General features: G+C 38.9%; 1 protein-coding gene across 1 annotated transcript in view; it reads left to right on the top strand.

Annotated features, from left to right (window-relative positions):
- The window catches only part of LOC121319532 (voltage-dependent L-type calcium channel subunit alpha-1C-like), a 326930-nt gene that overhangs the window by 236062 nt on the left and 65628 nt on the right, over positions 1-25240 (top strand). The window contains exons 10-16 of the mRNA XM_041257053.1: positions 12715-12805; positions 15013-15039; positions 19944-20104; positions 20619-20844; positions 21912-22119; positions 23924-24044; positions 24661-24775. Of these exons, the coding sequence (XP_041112987.1) occupies positions 12715-12805; positions 15013-15039; positions 19944-20104; positions 20619-20844; positions 21912-22119; positions 23924-24044; positions 24661-24775 (949 nt within the window). The remainder of the gene's footprint in view (positions 1-12714; positions 12806-15012; positions 15040-19943; positions 20105-20618; positions 20845-21911; positions 22120-23923; positions 24045-24660; positions 24776-25240) is intronic.

Below are 25240 nucleotides of genomic sequence, written 5' to 3'. Positions count from 1 at the left end.
TAATAAACATGGGTAGCCCACAGTGCCGGCTGGTGAGGTCTGTGGCAGGGGAGGCAGGAGCGCGAGTGGATCAGCGCTCTGACTCAAAATTAAAAAAGCAGACAATTTGAATAATAATAATAAAAAAATAGGGAGCTCCTCTCCTACCTCCCTAATTACTAAGGCTTCCTCCAAATACATTAATATTTCCTAATTGTTATAACTGCGATAAATAAAATTGTCAAGTTAAAAATTCCAATTGCATCTAGCTCACTTTGTCTGTATCTCTCACTCACTCTCACGCTCTCTCTCTCACTGTTCTCAATCCTTGCTCTCTCGCACATGTGCAATACAGGGTCGGTGGCGCTGTCATCCTGTACTAAAAAAATTACTGCGCTTAATCCAGTTACACCCCGTTCACACTTGCGGTTTAGGCCGGCCCAGGGCTGCCTTATCTCATGTGTGAACGCTTGAAAAATGAAAAGGCGGCCCTATCTGCATGTGTGAACCCAACGCAGGCCCTGAGCCAGCCTTAACGAGTCAGTGCGGTGACGTACCTCAATCCACTCCCCTACTAGGTAGAGCGTAGTAGATCAAAACAATGTCGGTTTTAAGGGGTAGCACCTGGGACGATGCAGAAATGAACCCTTAGTGGTCCATTTATTCAGTGCTTGAATCGCAAAAGGACAGTCCTGCAACTCCAGCCAAGCCCCACCCCTTATTCGCTGTATTATACTCCTCAATAATGCGATCCAAGTCATTATTTTATTACTATAACATCTCAAAAAGCTCTGCAAATGTCTGTGATATTCTTTGTGCGCTGGATGCAGAAGCAGCTATCTCCTTTATGCCCGTATTATCTCTGGTGAAAACTTGCAAGTTTGTCCGAATACTCTCGGAAATACTGAGCAGCAGGCCAGAAATAAACCCACTACTGATCTTGGATTTTATGTAACCTACGGCGATCTCCAGTCTGTTAAATAGCAATGGGTGTGTGTGTGTGTGTAGCTAAGCTAAGATTGTAAATCTCAATATTGATAAATAATGCATATGACGTTGCATATTCAGTCCCCATTAATATAATAATCGGTATTGTGACTAATGTAATGTACACGTCCTTGTTTGCTGCATTTACGCATGATCCAACACGATCGCTTCTTTCCACAGTAACCGACTGCACTGTCAACACACGCCTTTATCATACCCTGTTCAATAAGTACAGTGCCAACAGTGTTGCAAAAATAAGATTGCCATATTTACATCTGCAAATTTCCCAGCTCAATCTCTTATGTTGACTTCCAGGAATGCGATGTTTACGTCACTGTTTACATTCCCGACAAGCACGTCGCCACAATTTAGGCTTCCTTTTCAGCCACATATGTGAACACACTTAGGCCGCCTAAAACCTCAACTGGGAAGGGAAACTGAGGCGGCCCAGAGACGACTCAGTGTGTGAATGGGGTGTTAGAGAACGCTTTCAAGCACCACGTGTTTTATGCAATTTCAATGGGAAGAAACCAAGATAGGCAAAGCCCATGGAGGAAGCGTCACCATTAGAATTGCACCTGCAGAGGGCGATATATTGCTTGTAATCTCTATTTTTATACTGTTAACACAGATAAACACAGAGACTTATACTTGTATTATTAATTGTACTATACATTTTGTGGTCAATTTTATATATATATATATATATATATATATATATATATATATATATATATATATATATATATATATATATATATATATATATATATATATTTTTAAAAATGGGGAGGCGCTGCCTCCCTAGCCTCCCCTGAGAAACCTCTGATAGCCCATTTATCAAGTAGAAAGAAACCATTCTCTGCACACCAATACCAACCTCAGTAGGCTTAATAATAAACGGTAAAGTAAAAACACATATCTTATTTATCAATTCTAGAAACCATCACCGACCTCACACAGGTTGCGGTCTCTCAATAGGCCTCATACAAAAAAGGGATGCCACTTGAAAAGGGATGCCACTTCCTGGGTCATTTCAGGCATGAGCTTTCTATACCGGAATATGGTAGCAGCTAGTATGTTTTAAAATGTAAAGACTTGTTAGCTGTTACACTTGTTTCTTTCCGAAAACACATACAAGACCTGTGTAATTAATGGAAGTGCATGACAGGAAGGTGGAATTATATCATTAGCTATACCTCACTATAGCACAATTACAGTAGATGTATGTGTTATTGCACAGTAAACCAGTGCACACACATATAGAGGGACCTTGTAATCTTAGGGTACATGCATGCATAGGTTACAGCTGTTCAAAATCCTAATGAGTTTGAGAAAATCAAATTCAAGGCAGTTATCTTGTGACAGGCAAAGAGATGGGCAGGATTATTACATAAGAGTCAACCGAGCTAGAGTGAAGTAAACAATACAAGGGGGGAGAGGGGCAAATATTTGCCACATTGATCCGATTTATCAAGGTCTTTACACCAAAATAGACTCCAAAATCAGATTAAATCGTGTTATTTCTCTTGTAACATTAACATTTTTATATGCCTTTCACAAAAAATGGTGCTAATTGCAGTTTTGGTGTAAAGAAAAAACAAACTTAATAAATCAAGCCTCTGATTTCTATAGAATTCAGAAAAGGACCTCAAGTGATATATACTCTGAGATCATTTGTGTATAAAGGGCACTATATAAATGTAGATTCCATTTGATTCCTTATATCCTGTGGGAAAACTTTGCTTCTTGAAGCTGAGTGAAAAATGGCTGCAAAGAGGACGTCCACTCAGTCAGTATGATCAATGTTGTAGCTTTATATATTGTTTCCTTTGAGTTCAGAAATGCTCTTCATTTCTAATTCTATTCTATTCTATTGATTTTGAGTTCTTTACCAGATTATCTCTTCTGTCTGCTCACATTACTGCACCACTCTGCACAGCACTATTGTGGGTAAAATTTGGCAAAGAAAATCTAATTTAAACTAATAAAAAAACACATGTGTACCCAAACCAGCTGACAAAGCTTTATCGTATCAAGAAATAAAATACATCTCTCCTTGCTTTGAATCAACCCAAAAGGCTTAGTATTACTTTCATTAGTGTCGATTTTTAATTTTTTTTGCAATTCAAAAATGAGAAAATAATAACAGTCCAAACAGTACAAGCACACACAATATCTTTAATTGAGTAAAGTTTGAGTGATACAAGTGGAGAAAGTTCAGTGTGTGTGTGATGCTATGAGTGTTGATCCTGAGACGTGTGGAGACAGTTCTCCTCAGTGTGTATGTGTGTGTGTGTGTGTGTGTGTGTGTGTTTGTTTGTGTGTGTGTGTGTGTGTGTGTGTGTGTGTGTGTGTGTGTGTGTGTGTGTGTTTGTGTGTGATGCTATGAATGTAGATCCTGAGATGCGTGGAGACAGTTCTCCTCAGCGTGTGTATGTGATGCTATGATTGTGGATTGTGAGACTCCTGGAGACAGTTTTCCTCAGTGTGTGTGTGTGTGATGCTATGAATGTGGATCCTGAGATGCGTGGAGACAGTTCTCCTTAGAGTGTGTGTGTGTGTGTGTGTGTGTGTGTGTGTGTGTGTGAGGGTGTGATGCTTTGCATGTAGATCAGAGTCGTGTGGAGACAGTTCTCCTCAGTGTGTGCGTGTGTGTGTGTGTGTGTGTGTATGTGTGTGTGTGCGTGCGTGTGTGTTTGTGTATGTGTGATGCTATGAATGTGGATCCTGAGATGCGTGGAGACAGTTCTCCTCAGTGTGTGTGTGTGTGTGTGTGTGTGTGTATGTGGGTGTGATGCTATGAATGTTGATCCTGAGGGACCCTACTGTTCACTCTGTCTCCCTGCCAGGTGCAAGACTCATTAAACAGACCCAGTTCTGCTGATGGACGTGTCCCATCAGCCCCTGTTATTGCTTACGACTTCATTCTCGGCGAGTGTTCACACTTTTGTCTGGTTTTATGTTATTCTTTCTTTGTAAATGCGGGTTTGGTTACTGCAATCTTGTTTTGTTGTACAAAATAAATATAGTTTGTTTGGTTACTATATCTTTCTCTCACTGTACTCTAACAAGACATTGTTGACAAGTTGGTTTACATTCCCCCAAATAGTTTTATGTTACATGTCTAATTTAAAAAGGGGGTCACCTGATCTGTTTAAGAGCAGAACAGGACTAGACCACTACAGGTTCTTCTGGTTAGCTGTAGTCAAGTTAGACATGAACTCCCTCCTGTGGTGCTGATTGGTGGATTGTGATTGACATTCACTAGTTCATTCACAATCACGTTTTGGAAATGATTGTACGGTTTGTAAGTAGCATGAATATACTGCAGCAGATCTGAAACTAGCAATACAGTGAGACATATTAAGTAACTGCATGACATTTCAAATCCATTCCTCTAAAAGGTATGTGATTTATTACCGTATTTATTTGGCACAATTGTACACTGGAAAACTTGCGCCCTATATATACTGCATAAATATTCTATATAATAGCGCTCTCACAGCTGGGAATGAGAAGTGAGGAGGAGAGGGTTCATAATAGGTTTGTCTGTGAAATCTCATTTATCTACTGAGAGAGAGGGGGAGGATCATTATAACTCAGTAGCTGCCAGTGAGTTATATAGACCTTTCCTCTTTAGTGGATATAAATGTTATTTCCCTTTCAAACCAATTAGCAAGCCTGTGTGTACAACCTATGGCTGTGTTAAAATTGTTTTGAAATACTTTTAATACCATTAATGTGTATAGTGTCCCCCAATATAGTTTAACTCTGTATAGGACTAATGTTTGTAGAACTTAGATTAATTGCGAAGGGGAACTGTCATGTGCTGACAAGCCATAAATGAGAAGAAAACAAAAAACACTGAATGAAGTCCACAATGTTGCATCGGTTAGCAGTTCACATTTTATTGAGCGTGATTATTATAGGATCATGAAGTTTGCCATAGGTGATTGAATTGGATCAGGCATGCTAGGAATGCTGGAGTTTACAATATTACTGCAAGTTACTAATGTATTATTATTATTATTATTATATTATTATTATTATTTATTATTATTGTTGTTGTTGTTGTTGTTGTTGCTGTGTCAATTTATTTGTTTGTTTGTTTGTTGTTTTGCATTGTTTTAACAATAAATATTTGGTAATAGGACCCAATTTTCTTCATATTTAACTGACAATTGTTTTTATTCCATGTTGGTATATGTGTTTAAGGAAGATGGTCACATTGTTTATAGTATAGATATGTGATTTACAGTTTACATATAATATGATATTGTTCTATGCATATTTTTGTGTGTACCAATTCCCTTGAGAAAATCTAATTATTGATCAATAGAATGCTGTAAATAATGTTGTATCTCAATGTGTGTGTGTGTGTGTGTGTGTGTGTGTGTGTGTGTATGTGTGTGTATTATACTACCCATGTCTGTGCCTGGTCTGACACTGTATGACACTGCCCATTTTATCTGTAAAAGGAATCACCCTGGCCGACTTGCTTGACAAGAAGAAAGGAAAATTTGCTTGGTTTAGTCACTCCACTGAAACCCATGGTAAATGTCCATGCTGTCTGTGTGCTCCAGTCTCTGTCGATCTGTGGCAGTGAAATGTACCGTGTGTGGGCTTCAGTCACTGTGCGTGTGTGTCCTTTATATAAATGTGTGTGTTTTCTCTTATCTTTGACAAGAAGGTATGACTGGTGTTGGCTATTGCCCACTCCTTACCTGCAGTCCCACTGGGTTTTTTATTAGAAATAGCTACTGCTATCTTCTTTCAAAGATAACGAGAGGGACTGTGCCAGTTTCCGTTTTATGTGCTAAGAAGAGAAGTCAAGACAGTTGCGTGTCTGTATAGCGGTTATACTTTGAAAGAAATCAAGCAGTTCTCAGCTGATAGCATGGTAGGTTTCCAAGAATCACAAGGCTTTCCTCCTGCTGTCCCACCTGAAGCATCTGAAGTAGGTAACTCATATGAACTCTATTGGAATCGCTGTGATGTATACTATTCCATCTCCTTTTTCGTGGGAATCTGTGCCCAGTGCTGCTAAATTGTAAACGGAATCCACATGACATTTACTCACGGAATTCAGGTAAATAAATTCATTCCTAAGCTCTACTTTTGGCAAAAATCCACTCGTTTTTGTTCACAGTAGAAAAACAGTGCTGCATTCCTCAGGAAAGCTTTTCTTGTTAAACTGACTGTTTCTTTCCTCTCGTTAGCGAAACAACCTTTGCACAAGCCCTTACAGAGTTCTTGTATAGTATGGATTACCGACTGGTTTCTACCAAACCCCGATGAATTTTTCCTAATATCTTATTGTCGTCTCTGAATTTTAATCAGTTTTATCCGTGCCAACAAAAGCTTGCATCTGGATAATTAACTTTGTTTTTTTTTTACTTTTTGTGTGAACATCACACTTTAAAATAAGATCATGAAAATGCCAAGAAATACTTTATGAATGAATCTCTCATGGGATTGAACCTGGGCCACTGGCTCCCAGGACTGGTTAGCCATACATGCTACCAGGGGTGAAATTCTGGCGGTACTTACCGGTACTCTCTACCGGGTCTTATTTTAATGATGGTACTGGGTATCAGGACTTATTTCGTCTGCTTTTCATTCAACGCATTTGCTTTCCATTCATTCACATTAGTGCAACATTTCTCAAATATGCTTTCATTCAGCACAGTTCATGCTGCTTGCATTCCGTTTCCTAATATTTCTTCTCTGTCTGTTAGCTGCTATTGGCCACCAATAAAGTCAGTATAATCACTGCATGTTGATTGGCCTAGCTTTCTTTCAGATTAGATTTAATTTTGGCATGCATCACATCTCTGCCCATTTTGCTTTGTGTCAGTGCTCATTGGTTGATCAACGAGAGAAGACTTTAGCAGTGAGACGTGAAAACAGCGGCATGCAGTAATTATTATTTTCTTAAGTTCAGATAATATTCAAACGACCATTACAGCACATTCACTTGAAGGCAAAAATCCTTGTCAGTGTCCGGCTTAAATGACACAGATGATAAATATTACAAAATAATTATCGCAACGTGTTTCGTCATGCACCGATTTAAAAAATGGAAAGTGATGTGTGGGACAGCAGGGATTAACATAAAAAAACAGCATCAACAAAGTAAAGTGCTGCTTCAGATTGGGCAAGCGACTCAGAATCGGGATACAGATGCAGGCGTGCTTTTACGCTTTCCAAACACTGGCCCAGCTTGCAAGGTAAATGTTAAGCACAGTGATCAATGTTTTGCTGTGTTGTGATCCTAGTATTTTCTGTAATGAGAACTGTAAACGAAAACCAAAACAGTGAGGTGTTTTTTCTTTGTACAATGACCCCTTTTCTACTGTTTATTTAAGTTAAATGTGAGTTTGCACTTGCGTGTAAAGGCATACATAAACCACAGTCATAATATTACTTTATGAAAATGTGTAATTTGTCACTTTGTTATTGTGTAGGAGCCACAATGCCAGTGATTTAAAAAAAAATTAACAAGCTGATGTCTACTTTTATAATGTTTCTGCATGAAATATACTAATCTTTTTCTGGAATAGATCATGGTATAATTCCTCTACACAGAAACACAACAGAGAAGCACACAGAATATATTGTAGGATAAATAATCCGTAAAAAAAAAAAAAAAAAATAGTAATCGGGATATGTGTTCTAATCCAAGGCTTAGGTGAGCACCCAGGGTCTGGAAAGTGCGGGGAGGATTTCAGAGAACACAATGGAGATGATGAAATTTAAGTATTATCTAGAATTAGTGCATTTTGATGACATTACAGACCTCTAGTGAATCCTTGAAGACAGGCTGTTGATAGCGGTAGCTGTTTAATGCCGTGCAACTCTGTCTGCCACAGGGAAAGCAAGCACAGGAACAGAGTCATGTGGAGAGAGGAGCGGACCATAGTATTTTAAATGTGCTGCGCTTAATATATCACAGTTTTGTTACGATGGATCCAGACACTTTTGAGGAGCTGTAGAACCTGAAATGACACTAAAAGGCACATAGCGTGCATGTCGATACAACAGATAATTGCAGCGGATAGTTCTAAACCATGTCATCTTCTGCAGAAGTCATCATCTTGCATAGTCGGATGGATGGCTCAAGCTCACAGTCTCTCCTGATTGGCTAAAGGCAAAATATTTCTCAAAGTAGAACCCTTGTCTACTCAGGGAAACAACTTTCCCTGTTTCTGCACATATGGCATGAAAGTGTGGCTTCCGCTGATATCAGCACAGCTACTGATGCAGCAGCACACAGAGCATGCTGCGAGCCAACATTGAGAAAAAAACAAAAATTCTCTATACAGAAAGGTTTGTATTGTATATTCACTGAACTGAGTAGAAATGCATCCAGAATTGGGTGGTTCAAATACGTGTGCTTTGAATTGAAATAAAACTTGTTCAGTCCAAAAATGCATTAATTTACATTAAGTCATATTGTTTGAGTGTGCATACTGGTTTTCAGTGGCAATTTTTGTTTTCAGGAAAACTGCATCAGTTGCAATATAGCCGAGGGGCAGTGAAGAAAAAAGCAGCTATCCTTCGTAAGCCTTGTGCGTGTGCATGGCAATTACTGCTTTATAAATTGAAGCATCAACTATAGAGTTACCTTGTTTCATGATGATTTATTTGCACAATGGAGACCGCCATATTAAGCTCTTAAATTCTGTCAGGGAGTCAGATGATAATAGGAATTAATGTTCTGAATACAGACCTGCATATAAATTGCATTGCATATAAATATCATATTTAAGTATCATGTATAAATATCATATTTAAATATTTAATAAAAATAATCAGTGTGGTAAGCCTTTTTTGCTAGGACATTTAATACAATCAGCTATATAAATGAAGGATAACAGTTACATTTGTAATACAACTTGAAATTTAAAATGTAGCAGGTACTGTGCTGAAATTCACACAATAAATGTTAGACTAAGTTGTCGTTTTCCTAACATCAAGCTGCAGGCGATTCATAGAGTAGTCATTTGACACTGTTTTGATGATTCCATTGAGCAGAACGATACTGTATATGTCACTGCACTCTGGTGCACAGCACTGAATTCCTTCTCAAAACACCCAAGCAATACTGAAACCTAAATACACATCTTCAGAAGACCCAAAAAACAACAGCAAAACAGCTCCATACGCTAAACTAAATCCCATTCATAATAGTATATTTTTCTTTCTTGGCAGGTAGATATGCAAGTCTTGGATCTCCTGTTCATTTGTACAGAATAGAAAAAAAAAAAACTTTTTTATTGCTCTTTTTATGTTGAGCCACTGAGGAGCAGTATCTAAACCATGTTTCAGTATGTACTGTAGAACGGTAAAAATAATGTGTTGTTTAGAACAGACAGGAACAACGAGGCAATATATACACAGTGCCTATAAAAAGGCTACACCCCCTTTCAAAATGTTTACCTTTTGTTGCCTTATAGCCTGGAATTAAAATGCATTAAAATAGTTTTTTTTTTCATTTATCTACACATCCTACCCCACAACTTCCAAGTGAAAAAACTATTCAAAAAATTTGTAGAAAATGAATTAAAAATAATAACTGAAATAGCTTGGTTGGATAAGTGTCCACCCCCCTTGTAACAGAAATCCTAAATTAGCTCAGGTGTAACCACCTTCAAAATCACACACCAAGTTAACTGACCTCCACCTGTGTTAAATTGTAGTGATTCACATTATTTCAGGATAAATTCAGCAGTTCCTGTAGATTTCCTCTGCTGGGTAGTGCATTTCAAAGCAAAGACTCAACCATGAGCACCAAGGCGCATTCAAAAAGGGACAAAGTTGTTGAAAGGCACAGATCAGGGATGGGTATAAAAAACTATCAAAGGCCTTGAATATCCCTTGGAGCATGGTCAAGACGATTATTAGGAAGTGGATGGTGTATGGCACCACCAAGACCCTGCCTAGATCTGACTGTCCCTCCAAACTGGATGAATGAGCAAGAAGGAGACTGATCAAAGAGGCTACCAAGAGGCCTATGGCAACTTTACAAGAGCTACAAGGTTTTATAGACAAGGCTGGTCAAAGTGTACATGTGACGTTGTGTTTGGTGCAAACCCAAAACAGGGCATCACCCAAAGAACACCATCCCTACTGTGAAGCATGGTGGTGGCAGCATCATGTTATGGGGATGTTTCTCATTGGCAGGGACTGGGTCACTTATCAGAATAGAAGAGAAAATGAATGTAGCAAAGTACAGAGAAATCCTTGAGGAAAACGTGCAGCCCTCTGCAAGAAATCTAAAACTGGGATCAGCATGACAATGACCCAAAGCACACAGCCAAAGCTACACTGGAACGGCTAAGGAACAAAAAGGTAAATGTCCTTGAGTGGCCCAGTCAGATCCCCGATCTAAATCCAATCAAAAATTTATGGCATGACTTGAAGATTGCTGTCCATCAACCCTCCCCAAGATACTTGACAGATCTTGAACAGTTTTGTAAAGAAGAATGGTCAAATATTGTCAAATCTAGGTGTGCAAAGTTAGTAGAGACCTATCTCAGCAGACTCACAGCTGTAATTGCTGACAGTTGCTTCCACCAGTATTAACTTGGGGTGGAGACTTATCCAATTACGATCTTTCAATTTCGTATTTTTAATATATAATTTTTTTCTCAATAAAAACTTTTTTCCATTTAACAGTGTGCAGTATGGTGTTTAGATAAATGGAAAAAAAATCAGTGGAAAAAATCATCATTTAAATGCATGAAACTCTGAGGTGTAGACTTTCTATAGGCACTGTATATATATATATATATATAAGCTCAAAGAGCCAGCTGCCCAGCGTTTCGATATGTTGTACATATCTTTCTCAAGGGAGCATGTGTTTGAATCAAAACATTGGAGATATTTATAGGTTTTTCATGGCATGTCAACGACTTGGTATTGTTTATATTGAAATCCATGATTTATTCTTACATGATATCACATCTTCATGGGGCTGAAGTTTATCTATAATTTGCCACTTCTTCTAGGTATCATATTATATCCCTTTTATCTTGGCTGGTTTTAAATGTTTTATTGCAAGAATGTTTAAAAAATATACCAGTATAAAAACCTTAAAATGTTAAAGTGTAGCCATGTCAGTCTAGCCATTCATCATTCACCATTTTTTCCCCTCACTGTCGATAACTATGTCCCAGCAGAAAAATATACTCCCCCAAAGTTAACTTCCACCAAAGTTTCCAGTTTTCCCCCAAATTCAGGGTTTTATCTATTTTCCGGTAGTCTTATCCAAATTGCCCTTAATTTCCTTGCAATTCCCTTTTTACAAAATACTATGTTTTGCTACCTGTTTACAGTCAGCTATCATAAATTGTAAATATATTTTTTGCAGTGTTTAAAAGTACAAGTCAATAACTATCCCAGCAGGAAAATATACTTTCCCCTAGTTTCCAGTATACAGGTCAAAGCACGTGTAGGTTTGTGTTTTGTCATTTTTTTTTTAGAGTAATCTTACCCAAACAAATTGGCTTAAACCTCACTGTACAATTGCTGTGAGTGTCTGGGACCATTGTTTTCAAGGTTCCATGAGTTTTGTTCCATGTTTTATGCATTGTATCTATTGTATTGTTCTAAGCACTGTCAATGCTCTAAAATGTCAGTGTATTCAGTTCTATGGTATTCCACCGGTCAAAAGCTTGTATTACAAAAATACGACCTTAATATTAAATAGAATAGCTAATAAGTCACCACTGAAAAAAGTACCATAATGCAAATTATTATTATTATTATTATTATTATTATTATTATTATTATTATTATTATTATTATTATTTTAGTTTATGTTTTCCTTTGGCATGCTGCCTTCCATCTAGCTTTCAAACTGCATGTAATGATCATCAGGAACAACCCCATTTGCGTTTTACCTTAACAAAAGTTTTCTTTCAACGTGTGTTGGCCAAAACAAATAACTTTTCTGGGGATGAATTATCAAATGAAGGATTCGTTTTGGTGCTGCTTGATTCTGAAATGGTGTGTAAGCCAGTAGGGTGGACTGCACATGTTTAAGTGTGAGTACTGATCCTTGTTTTCAAGGTGTTTTACAAATAATTTATATATATATATATATAAATGAGGAAGTGACACACTAGATAAAGTCTGGCTCCTCCCTCTGCTTCCCTTGCCTGTTCCCTGGTTTAGGCAGAAGCCCAATTCTATATCGTCAAAACACCTTGAACACACCAGGATATCAATATGGCAAATATGTGTTACTTCATGTATATTATTCTCTTTTTTTATTAAAACTAAGCTATCTGTAATGAAGTTTGTGGGCCTCATTATACTCATTAGTCCAGCTCTTCATATAGAATAGCACAGGGTATTTTTTTACTGGTTACAGTTATCAGTACTGGGAGCATTGGTTTAAAACCACAAGAAACACTACCGGTGTTTCCATAGTGGTTGCCAGGCCCTAGCCAAACATGTGATGTCACCATAGCAACAAGCCTGTGCTCTACTCCTGTTTCCAGGAGCTTCAAGTTGTTTTGGAACACTGTGGTGATACAATTGTTAATTATATAAAAAATATCAATTGCAGAGATTAAAGTAAAAAATTTTAATTAAAAAAAAAAAAAAAAAACTATCAAAGACTGTAAATCAATTTGACTTTGAAAGGTCTAGGTAATAACTGGCTTGTTATTTTTTCTGTCTGTGAATGTTGCTGATATATCAACCGGTCGTTTTTTCATCTTGAACCCCCTACAGTGAGCATGCCTACCAGTGAAAATGAATCTGTGAACGCAGACAGGGGGGCAGCAGGGGAACTGGAAGGAGAAAACTGTTACACTCAACTTGTGTAAGTGATACTTTTTATCTTTTCTTTCTTTTTAAAACAGAAATTGGCTTGGTTTTAACTTTTTTATTATTGTTTCTTATTCCTCTTGCTTCTCTCCCTCAAAATACCAATTTAATCTGAAATAGACCAAATTGGCCACAAAATGCTAGTTCAGACTGAAACAGACTTTAAGAGGAACTTGGTGTGAAACTTTATCATTTTCTTTTGCTTCAGTCATCACATCCTGGTCATTTTTTTTTAAATTCACAAGTTTAAGCACTCCTCCAGAAATTTCAAATCTGTGTCGAATCTCCCAAATAAATGTTTTAAACCAAAGTGTAACCAATAACCTGTCCTTCTGAAATGATTTGGTATTGTTTACAGTGTACTTCTTCCATCTGATAGGGTGCAGGGTGTTGCAGGGGGACATTGGTGTAGGAAACAGAACATTATGCGAAGTGAAACTAAACAACTAGAAGAATACATCAGTTAAGATAGCTCTGTATTTTTCTGTATAACGCTGTAAAAACAGTTAAACATGTTCCTGAGTTATACAGAGGCGCAGTATTTTAGTCATTTCCTGTTGTTTCTTGATATTGGTGGTCTATTTTGCCTGTATTGTATTGGGTCCACTTGGTTTTTGAATAGTGGTCAATTTGGTCCTATTAGGTCCTTCGATTGCAGTGCTCAAATTAAGTTTAGTTGTGTTTGTAAGCAGTATTTATAAAAAGTGATCCCTCTGGGGGACACCTTTTATGCCAGACCTCACTAAGTGCCTGGCCAGCAGGTTTCTGCTATAGTGTGATGAGGAGAAATAGTCCCTGTTGGTTTTACCTCCCTAACCTATGGGAGTGCCTGAGCCAATGTGATGCTCCCTTTGAAATCTCCAGCAAAGACCAGTGACTTCACACAGCCAGGACATGAACCTGCGCTCCCCTGACTATGACTCACCATGCACACAACACAGTGAGCTAATGAGCTACAAGTGAGCTACTTGGGGACTCCATTCTTTACTTTTTAACATCAGGATTTATTATAGCTTAAGTCATTTAAAATTTGATTAAAACAGTTTACCTCCAGTTTGTCTGAGAGTCTGTGCAAGGCTGCAGCATTGCACAAACATGTTTTGCTAAGAAAACATACGTATCTTGATTTTGTTTAATAACATGTATGCCAGTATTCTAACATTTTAGCCATGGGAAAATGCAAACTGTTTTTACAGCTGGCTAAAATAAGTAAGTGCATCTATCTATATATAAATGAAGTCGCTTGGGGTATTTGCCACACATTCCGTGGCTTATACCTCAGACTTTGAGTGCTGATTTTTTGTCTTTATTGCCATCACCTGTTTTAATTGCCTTGCTTTGTACACCAGCCTTGCAGCAATACACAAGCCCTATACAAGCTCTGTAGAGCAGGTCCCTACTGAATGTGTTTTCTTTAACAACAAGCATGCTGGTTAAGTGCTCTCAAGAAAATAATATTGGGTTTTGTGGGCTTCTTCACAGAAAGCATTTCTATAAGCAGAGTCACAGCTCACATGGGAGTCATGAAAGGAGGGTCTTTAGAGAAGCAGATGCTGGCTGTATAAAGTTAGGAAAGGCTATGACTATGTAGTATAGTTTTGAGGAACTATCATGTTACATTGTAATGCTATATAAAGCTGCTGTCCCTTCAGTTTAATTTTTTTTTTCCTCCAGGATGCAATTAATTAAGTTTCTTTAGGTAAGAGGTCTTCAGTGGCGCACTGTCCATTGGAGGGCAGGGAGAGCCCTGTGTGTGAGGTTCGAATATCACTCCCAAATCTTAGTTTGTAGGTCAAGTACATGCAGTACAAATAATTACACATAGATGGCCTATGGATCAAAAAAACATATACAACTGGTACGGATAAGAATAGTAAGGATTGTGACCAAGCAAAATATCTAAAGATATTTTTTTTTTCCAGATCACTGAAAAGTGCCTATTTTATTCATTCGAGACCCCCAGACCTACTGTGATGTCATCTTCAGACTCCTGTTGTTCACTGTGAGGTTTCTGCAAAAGCTCTTTGAAACATTTACAGTGCAACTAAACCGGGGTGAAAGGCCACTTACCATCTGTTTGCAGTGATGGCCTTTCTCCATTGATGTGCTGTGCATCATTGCTGTCAATATTGTCTCTGGAACTTGTCTCATGTAATGTGTCCGATTGTTTTATGTATAATTCCATTTTGTTTTTTGTTCCAGAAATAGGATCTCCAAATCCAAGTTCAGGTTAGTACATTTCAATGCCTGTTTCTCAGTTAGACTAGAGTTTTTGAGAAGTCTCTCCTATGACAGTCGTGTGTTGTGACTGTTAGTCTCTGTGAGTGGGAGTGTGTGTCTTGTGTGACGTGTTTGTGCTATATTATTGTGATCACAAATTCTCAAAACTGACAGCCAGTTGAACCTTGAAAACCCCAGAGCTCACTTAGTGTAACCTAGTGACTGTGCTATAAAAATATTAAAAGGAGACGGATCACTCCAGTTTAGCTTTTGAATCCCTGGTACCAGAGTCCATAAGGAACGTGCTTTAGAATCTCATGCTACGACAATCTTCATTGTTGCTCACATTGTTTGTCTGTACCCTCATGTGATTCTTACTGAGACAAGTCATTACTGCTGTCAAACGATCCCTGTGTTTGTCTTCCTTAAGGATACATATTTATTTTTCAACAGCGTTCTTGACATTTTTTCTTAAATGTAAAAAAAAAAAAAAAAATGTACAGCAACCATTACATGACAAATTAGTCTAATCATAAAATCACCTACTTAAAAATTAAAAATTGGAATCTCGTGTTGTTACATGTTGCCTAGCAACCCCGAGGCACTTTCTCAAAAGCTACTTTAACCTAACCTACATTGTGATTTTAAGAACAACTTTAGCAAACAGCAAACCTCTATATGTCTCTTCTTCAAATAAGAATCCCCATACCTTTACATAAAGGGTAATAACACGCTGAAATGTCAAGATACCTGCCAAGCCATCTTAGATAGGAAGACAAAATCCCTTGGCAGATTCCACAATTTCTTCAAAAATGGCTGCTGTTGAGGCATTTTCATTTGAGTTTCATAAGGATCCAATCAAAAAGGGCTAGTAACCATTTTTGTCAAATCCATAAGGGAGAAAAGACAGTTAAGAGAAAATGTAGTTTTAAAGGTCCTAGTGGACTTCTTCACTGGGTTCAAAAAGAGATTGAAAGGATCTTCACTTAGCACAGTGCTTCTAAATGGGATTTTAAGGCATGTGTTTGAGTCCTCTTCTAGCCTGACAGTGGCTTATGTCAGGACCCTTTCGGGGAACAGCTTTGTTTGCATGTTCACTTGAACCTACAATATACCAGTTGTCCCAAAGGCCCACAACTCAGCACAGCTTGAATGAAAAACACACTGACTGGTATACAGGTCATGAACATCTATATTAGTCTGTCTCTCAAAAATAAAGGAACATATTTTGGTGGTGTTATGGCTGTGTGAAAGGTAAACTTAAAGCAAACAAGGAGCCAGTTGAAAGCAGTGAAAAGATCTTCAAGTCAAAGTGAACAATTGACATCCTCATTTTCCTTGAATAAGTTTTAAAATTACCAGGACCGGAATTGGTTTTGCCAGCTAGACTTCCCAAAGACTGGAACAGTGTATTCTCCAAAAAAACAGCTCAGTGATTCTCTTCAGGATGTTTCTGCTGCTTGATGGTAATGGTATGGGTTTACGATGTCTGTAGTTATTGAGAAGTTATATATTGTGGTGTGAATGTTGTGTGAATTGTTAACCAAATGAACTGCTGCACCTATGATACAGCACCAAAAACAGGAACGCGGCACATGCGCAAATATGTTTGTGTTCAATGAATATTTCATGAAAGTCCAAATTGTTTGGAAAAAAGGCTCACCCATCCACAAAAAAGTGTCGTCTCTCAGGATGCCCCCCCCCCCAGTAATGTCAAATAACCCCACAGGTGCTCTAAAGGAGATAATATACATGTATAGAGATGTTTCTATATTTCTTAATGACATTGATTTAGGGTTATAACTTAGAATGTAGGTTTGCCGAGGTAGGTTTTTTGGGGCTTACAATCTAGCTTCGCCCCCATAAAACTGTGTTTAAAAACTGTTGCTTAGTGAAACATGTTGCTAGGATACCGTTCAGCATTTCCCAGGTGTATAATTAGCCTTAAATATGTGTTAAGGCTTCTAATTCCTCTTTGTAATGAGGGCTTCTGCCTGCTTTCTGTGCTTGTATGAGGTGAATTTCAATGCCTGTCATCTGATATGTGCCTCTGTCTGCCATCCAGCAGCTTCTCCTCCCTTTGGAGAGGAGCGTGCAGCAGGAGGTAACCTTTGAAACACGGGGGCCAGGGCACAGTAATCTGTACAGTTTTAGTAGTGAAGTGTCTGAGGGCTACAGGTGAGGATGAGACTGGTCTGCCGAGCAGTCAAATTCAATACAAAAGTCAATCCATCATATAACCTGTATTTTCTGATTCTGAGCATTTCCCATTCAGTCCCTCATCACGTCTTGTCAGATATCATAAAGGAATCTTCCAGAGAGTTTTAAACCAGAAGTACTTTGCATTTCACTGCAGTGGAGTATTTGGCAGTGTTACACATTTAGCTACATTTAATTAAACCAGGTAAAATGATTTATTTATGTACAAAAAAAAGATATACAGTATATATATTTCGGGACCCTTTTTCACTGTCGTCTTGTATAAAATGAAGATTCTCTGGACCTTCAGACAGGGCAGTGCATGTCTATTTATTCATTTACAGAAAGAAAACCAACAAAACTAAATCTAATTCCACTTTGGAGCCCTTAACTAAACTGAATCCAGTTCTAGCTAATAAAACCAGACAGCTAAGTCATTTACCGGTCACAAAACGTAGAAGTACTACACACAGTAGCACCCCCCCGCCCCCCCCCCCCCCCCCCCACCCCCTAATTAATTTAGTGCCAGGTGTCCTGTTTCTCTTCCTGGCTCACGCCTGTAGCATTCTGGGGGATGTAGTCCCATTAACCTACAGGACTATACCTTTCCTCCCTCTAAAAAAATGTTTAGATCTATTATACAACATCACTGGCTATCAGGCGCATGAGTGATCCTGTAAGGGGGGGTCGGAAGTCCTGTTTTACCCGCCTGTCAATCATGGCAAAGATGACACAAAGTTTTCTCAAACTCGTTCTCACTCAGCGAGCTGGAGAGCTAACGAACTACCGGGGAGGGGTTTTTGGGGGGGGGGGGGGGGGGGGGGGGGGGGGGGGCGGTCGATCTCATAAAAAGCAACAGATCAAACGGTGGCCTGTGGAATGTGTATTAGTATGACTGATTTTGATCTTGAATGGAGTTGACTCATCATTCTGTGCAGAAGGCGAAATTTTACAGTAGGTAGAATGCTGTGCAAAGTAGTTGAGACTTGTACATGTCAAATGGTGATATAAGATACACAAGCAGTATCAGCATCTATTCTTACATCTGAAAGAAAGATTGTTGCGTTTTATATTAAGTGCTTACATGTAGCAAGAAATATTTAGCAAAAATGACACATCAAAGCCAGATGATAAAAAACAAGATGTGGGAGAATAGCACAAGCACAGTTCAAGGTACAATGCCCTACAGGGTTTACAAGTACTGAAGAAGGAGTTTACCTTAAAAGCACATGTATTCAGAATATTAGCCAGTGCTAATATATATATTACAGTCATAGTCAGGATTAGGGCAATGACCGACAAAAATAACCATTTCGCGATTTGAGCATTGACAAATTACCAAAGAACGACATGAAAGGTTATTTCAGTCTTTGAGCAAAGTATTTTGATCAAATTGCAAAATGGAAAACATAAAACAAGCAAACGGAAACACAAAAGAAGAGACAGCTTATTCGGCCTTCGGTCTGCTGGAGGATACAGTCGGAATGAATTTCAATTGTCTGATCGTTCATTCCTAATTTGGACAAAGCATCCAAAGAAAACAAGCAGCAGCTACTTCTGGGGCTATGCAAAGCAGAGAAGTGCTTCTGTGTGCATAAGGGAGTTCAGTGCAATTCTAAATGCCACAGCAGCAAGCCTTACAAAAACAAATCCAGTGATTTGTATGTTAAAAAAAAGAAACATTTATGAAGTCTTTTTTTGTTGTTAAAAAGCAGTCTGCACAGGCGTGCCGCTGTCTAGTGCTGATCAGGTATGCAAAACCTGTTTTCTAAAAAGCGGTAGTTAGATTTATGAGAATTTTTAATTTTTAATTGTGTTATTTTTTTCATCTAAAACTGTATTTTCTAAATAATAAGACAAGAACATTACAAACGTTATTTCAAACTCTCTTGAAGTTTAATGTTTGGGGTCACTATCCTCCTAAATTGCTTAACATGACCTCTTTGCAAATGAGGCCATGATCTCAATGGATTAACGTCCTGCATAAATAATAAATACATAAATAAATACATTTGAACACCCCAGAATTAATTCCTAATCGCAGATTGAGCAGCATCTTTAAAATCTCTTCGGTAACTGTTAATTTGCAGAAATCACATTTCGCAATTTGAGTGTATCACGTTAATCAAAAACCAAAGAAGCTGTCTCTTCTTTTGTGCTTCGTTCTTTGCTTGTTTCGTATTTTACATTTCACAATTTGAGCAAAATACTTTGCTCAAACACCACAATAACCTATAATTTCGTTCTTTGATCATTTTAGGTGCTCAAATTGCAAAATGGTTATTTTTGTTGGTCATTGAATCTGGACTATGTGTGTAACATACTGTATATATATATATATATATATATATATATGCATATGTATCATAACATAAGAAGGTTGTCCAATTTTAAATGTTATGAAGTATAAGTTTAAACATGCAGCCAGTCCCTGTACAGATGTTGCAGCAGCAATTTGCCAGGTTCTATGTCTGAGGGCTTGGCAAAGCAACCTGTACCCAATTGGTTTTTGCCAGGTTCTATGCCTTTTCAACTGCCCTGGTACACATGTGTGAACGGTAGTAACTTGGTTTATCAGTTTTATGAATCAAAGCTAGTAGAAGGAGGCCAAGTAGCTCAGGATGTGCCATTGTTTATCAATCTGTGTTAATGCCACATGTGTGTCTGATGCACCGCTCTCTCTGTCTTCCCTCACTGTCGTGTGTGTGGTTCAGTCGGTACTCGCGGAGGTGGAACCGGTTTTGCCGGAGGAAGTGCCGAGCGGCTGTGAAGTCAAACGTGTTCTACTGGCTGGTAATCTTCCTGGTGTTCCTCAACACTCTGACCATCGCCTCTGAGCACCACAATCAAGTTGACTGGCTCACCGAGGTTCAAGGTGCCCATCCTTAAAGTACATGCAAGCAAATACTAACCTAGGGGTTGATCTGATTAACCTATACCCCACCAGGATAAGGAACAGCTGGATGTTTCAGGGACATTTAACAGTAATGGAGAATCAACCAGGATTGTCTCAACCACCTGTTTTAAGGAATAATAGATTTTATGCAATTCACTGTGATTTCCCAGTGCTGTAAAATGCTCTAAAAATCCAGCTGCGGCTTATCCCAGCAATCAATCAATCTTTATTTTATATAGTGCCTTTCCAAGGTACAGGTTGATCAAATCAATCCCTGCGACCCTTACAGAACAAGGCTACCAATAGATAACTGTAACCATCAATGGGTTTATTTACACATTTTAACACGATTTACATCTATTTAAATTGTTACAGTGTCTTTGTTACTTTTTTGTTCAGCTTTAATATTAATGCAGTTATTATTTTGTATATATGTGTTGTGCTCAGCCCTAGCAGTGCTCGTCAGTAGCCCCCATCTGTCGCTTTTTTCCAGACACTGCCAACAAGGTCATGCTGGTCCTGTTCACAGCGGAGATGTTGCTCAAGATGTACAGCCTGGGCCTGCAGGCCTACTTCGTGTCGCTGTTCAATCGCTTCGACAGCTTCATCGTGTGTGGGGGCATCCTGGAGACCATATTGGTGGAGACCAAGGTCATGTCACCGCTGGGCATCTCGGTGCTGCGCTGCGTGCGGCTGCTCAGGATCTTCAAGATCACCCGGTAATGCACACGACTACACACACAACACAACGGCCTGTGTTAACTGAGTCGATCACCCGGTAACACACACAACTATACACAACACAGCTGCCTGTGTTAACTGAGTAAATTACCTTGTAACACACACGACTACACACACAACACAGCGGCCTGTGTTAACTGAGTCGATCATCTTGTAACACACACGACTACACACACAACACAGCCACCGAAATAGCCTAGATAGACATTGGCTTCTGTTCACAAAGCTTTAACAGATGAGTTGTTTTTTTTTCAAATTTAATGAAACGACCAATAGTCCAGAATAGTTTTTGTAAACAAAAACAGACTTTGAACATGTATTAAATAATGTTCAAGCCCAGCTAAGCTTTCTGTTAATTTGCTTTTTTTATGATGACAAGAGAAAGACATGTTCCATTTTAGCATGTATTTAAAAATTACCTGCCATGGTCTCCCGAGTCGCTCATCTGGTAAAGGCGCTCCACATGGAGAGCAGGATGCTCCCTATAGCCTGGATGTTGCCGGTTTGAATCCAGACTATTCCACAACCGACCGCGCACCAGCGACCCCTGTGGTCTGGCCGGTCACCTGCAGGCTTGTCCTTAAGCTGCCCAGAGCTTTAAAGATAATTTTGATTGACCAAGTTTGTAGGTGTTTTAGAGTTAGAAGTTCTCATCTATACGTTTTAGGAGCAGTTTAGTTTGTTTTGTTCATATTCTGAGATTAATTTTGTTTATGAACACCATGACTTCTAACTAAGGCTACGATTTTGGTACAGTAATTTTTTGTACATTTCACAGACGAGGTGTGGCAAAAAAACAAGAATTCACAGAAAGTTCACCAAATAATGTAGTTTTAGCTACATCAACATACACAATAGAACACCAAGACAAATACTATAAAGACTATTGTTTTTAAATACTGACCAGTTTAAATGGTACTTTAGGGTACAAAACTTACCTTAGCCCTACATCATTTCTGGTCGGAGTCGATGGTCTTCCACCCTGACAGACTAGCCCTGCATTGTAGGAATATCATTCTCAGTGCATATTGCTTTGCCTTTGCAGGTACTGGAATTCCCTGAGTAACCTGGTAGCATCCCTGCTGAACTCAGTGCGCTCCATTGCCTCCCTCCTCCTACTGCTCTTCCTATTTATCATCATCTTCTCCCTGCTCGGCATGCAGCTCTTCGGGGGCAAGTTTAACTTCGATGAGATGGAGACCCGGAGGAGCACCTTCGACAACTTCCCCCAGTCCCTGCTCACTGTCTTTCAGGTATTGCCTTTGAGAAATGAAATGGTAGCTGTACTGCTTTTTAAATATATATATAATAATTACGGCATACATTTCTCCAAAATGTACTCTGTCAAAACATCTCAATAAAAGGATGCAGGAGTCCATTGGTAGAGAGAGAGAGAACCAGAAGGTATTGTGGTTGACTAATTTTATTTGTCTTACACAAACAGTGCGAGTGCAATACCGTGCACCACCACCGAGATATTAACAATGGAATCACTCGGGTGGTGTTGCTCTAAAAGCAGGGCTGTAGTTACAAATACAAACACAAAAACAAAGCAAATAGTGTCTTTAACTGACCGTGCACAAGTCCCATAAATGAGGGGCGTCCCACACCAGGAACGCTATGAGCACTAAAATATACAGAGCTAAAATTCTTTACCTTTCTTTCCTGGTAAAGGGAGTGGCAGCATCCCAGCTTAAGACACCCTACTTGTCCCAGGGTCAGAACTAAGGAATTAACTTTCAGGTGCTCTTTTGTACAGGTGACCAGACCAAAATTGGAAATCAGTTGTTCAATTTGGGTCTAGCCAGATTCAGCACATGTTTTTTTGCAGGGCTGGGTTCTGAACTCCATTGGGAGTTCTGTTTTTTTGTCCCTGTTCAAACTCTCAATCTTCCAGGCATAGAAGTCTGTTTGCACTATACCCATCTGCAATTACAAAAATGCAAATCTTCGGTCATTGCATGTACTGTATAATTGTGACCCAGGTTAAGTTTCCTATCTGTGCTGTATTTTATAATGCCTATATGTTTTTTTTTCTCAAAGTTTTGGCAAGGAAACTTTTTCTACCCCATAGAGTTCACATAAAAAGTTTTAAACATTTCTAAAAATTGAATTAAAAAGTGGTCACCGAAGGGGACATGCATTGATTTAATGTCACCATAGTACAGAGAAGTCTAGTAGGTCATTAAGCAGCACTGCAATTTTTTCATTCGTGTTACAGAAACTCCTTTGCAGTGTTTATAGAAACACTACATTACCTTTGCTGCTGTCCATATTGTAGTGATATATTTTTCAGCAGAATGCTGATTGTTTTCATATTTTTATTCACACATCATAACTCAAACTGGTGAATATAAGGGAGAATTCGCCAGGAGAAAGATAATTTTTATCCAGATCACGCTTCCTCCTGCACCAATGCTGGTTTCTGATCCCACACAATAAGTCATTTCATTGAAAGCTTTCGAAAGAGTGACTGTGCTGCGGATGGGTTGATCTGTCAAGCCCTGCCCACGTTGCTGTGTGTGCAGCTCTGCGGATCTCAGTGCGCTCAGCATGGGGTGCACCCACTACTGGAGGTGGGAGGGGATATTCACTGCAACACAGGGGGCTTAGTTGTTGGTATTTTCTGCTAAAGTGCTATATTGTGCTGCGTTATCATAAGATTTTTAATGCTGTACAGCAACTTACACATATAAACCTTCTAATCGTTAGCTTGTATTCAATTAAGTGATATTGGGTGGAGCAGAAATTATGTGTATGACTAATAAATGTGATTGATATTAATAACCAAGGTGATGTTATATGAAGCTTGTCCCCATTGACTCCCATTATATTTTATCTGGAACATGTTAATTTTGGGATAATAATCAGGAGGTTGACATTAACATTAAATGATATTAAGCAGGCTTGACTGTAAAAGGGACAGCTTATCTTATTTCTCATAATTAAATATGCATAACTAATCCTTGTCTTATCAGCACCCAGATGATAGCGTGATATGTTACTGTCAAATCTGCTCATTGCCTCTAATTATCCTTATGTGTCTTTCCCTGGCAGATCTTGACCGGAGAAGACTGGAACTCTGTGATGCACGATGGAATCATGGCCTATGGCGGACCCTCTTTCCCCGGAATGCTGGTCTGCATTTACTTCATAATCCTGTTCATCTGTGGAAACTGTATCCTTCCATTCAAACCATGCAGGGTCTCCGCACTTGTAGCCATGGCTTTGAACAGCAGAACTGCCTTGTCAAGAGTTTAAACTGAGTGCTTGAGTGCTTGAGGCAAACCCCAGTAGTACCATTACTAATTCCCAAAGAGTTTGAGAGAGAGAGAGAGAGAGAGAGAGAGAGAGAGAGAGAGAGAGAGAGAGAGAGAGAGAGAGAGAGAGAGAGAGAGAGAGAGAGAGAGAGAGAGAGAGAGAGAGAGAGAGAGAGAGAGGCCTGACAGGCAGAGCAGAGTGTCGCAGGGCTGTCAGGAGACGACTTGATCAGGAGACAGCTTCATAGGGCATCACTGACAGTCGAGGAATTACATCTCCAGCGCAGTTTTCAAAATGAAATGTCTGCTGTTTTGTGGAGTCCATTACCAACACTGTCAGGGGTTCAGGAGGGGAGCTGAAATATTCATGATGAGGAGCATATGGGGAGGGCCTTGTGGTATTCAGAAACTATTGCCGAAAGGCCACAGTTACTTTTAAATTACTTTTGAGTTTCAGCTATCTAAATGTTCAGAAAGGCATATATATATATATGCTTTGGCATGCTGTGCTTCTTTAACCCACTCCTCAAACAGATATCCTGCTGAATGTCTTCTTGGCCATCGCTGTGGATAACCTGGCGGATGCCGAGAGTCTGACGTCGGCCCAGAAGGAGGAAGAGGAGGAGAAGGAGAGGAAGAAACTGGCCAGGTAACCAGAACAGGGGCTTGAGTTACTGAAGTTTATTGCAAGGATACCTGTGTTTGACCACTATATTCACCACTCACAACCAGCCTTCAAAGAGCAACTTTGAAACTTCACAGGTATCTTAACTAATGTAGTCTTCTTGTTGTTTAGATTTCTTGGTAACTTTGTACACCTCAGGAGTTTAAAGTGTCTTGTGGCTTAAATATAGCTTTCAGAATCATGCCTAACCTCCTAGTACACCTGGTAAATGTAAAGTGTGTGTTCTATGTTGAATTTCTTACTGATGCTTTTACTTCCACTGGAGGCACTGTTGTAAGGGGACACGTTAATGGTTACAGGATAGTTAGACATGATTCTAAAAGCTAAATTAATGCTTTAAAATGTTTATTTTTCTAAGTAAGTCATTGGGATGTGATGATTGAACAGAATAATATACAAAATGAATCTAACCAAGAAGAATACATTATG

The sequence above is a fragment of the Polyodon spathula genome, chromosome 8 (assembly GCF_017654505.1).
Source record: "Polyodon spathula isolate WHYD16114869_AA chromosome 8, ASM1765450v1, whole genome shotgun sequence".
NCBI lineage: Eukaryota > Metazoa > Chordata > Actinopteri > Acipenseriformes > Polyodontidae > Polyodon > Polyodon spathula.
This window is presented reverse-complemented; position numbering and strand designations above follow the sequence as displayed.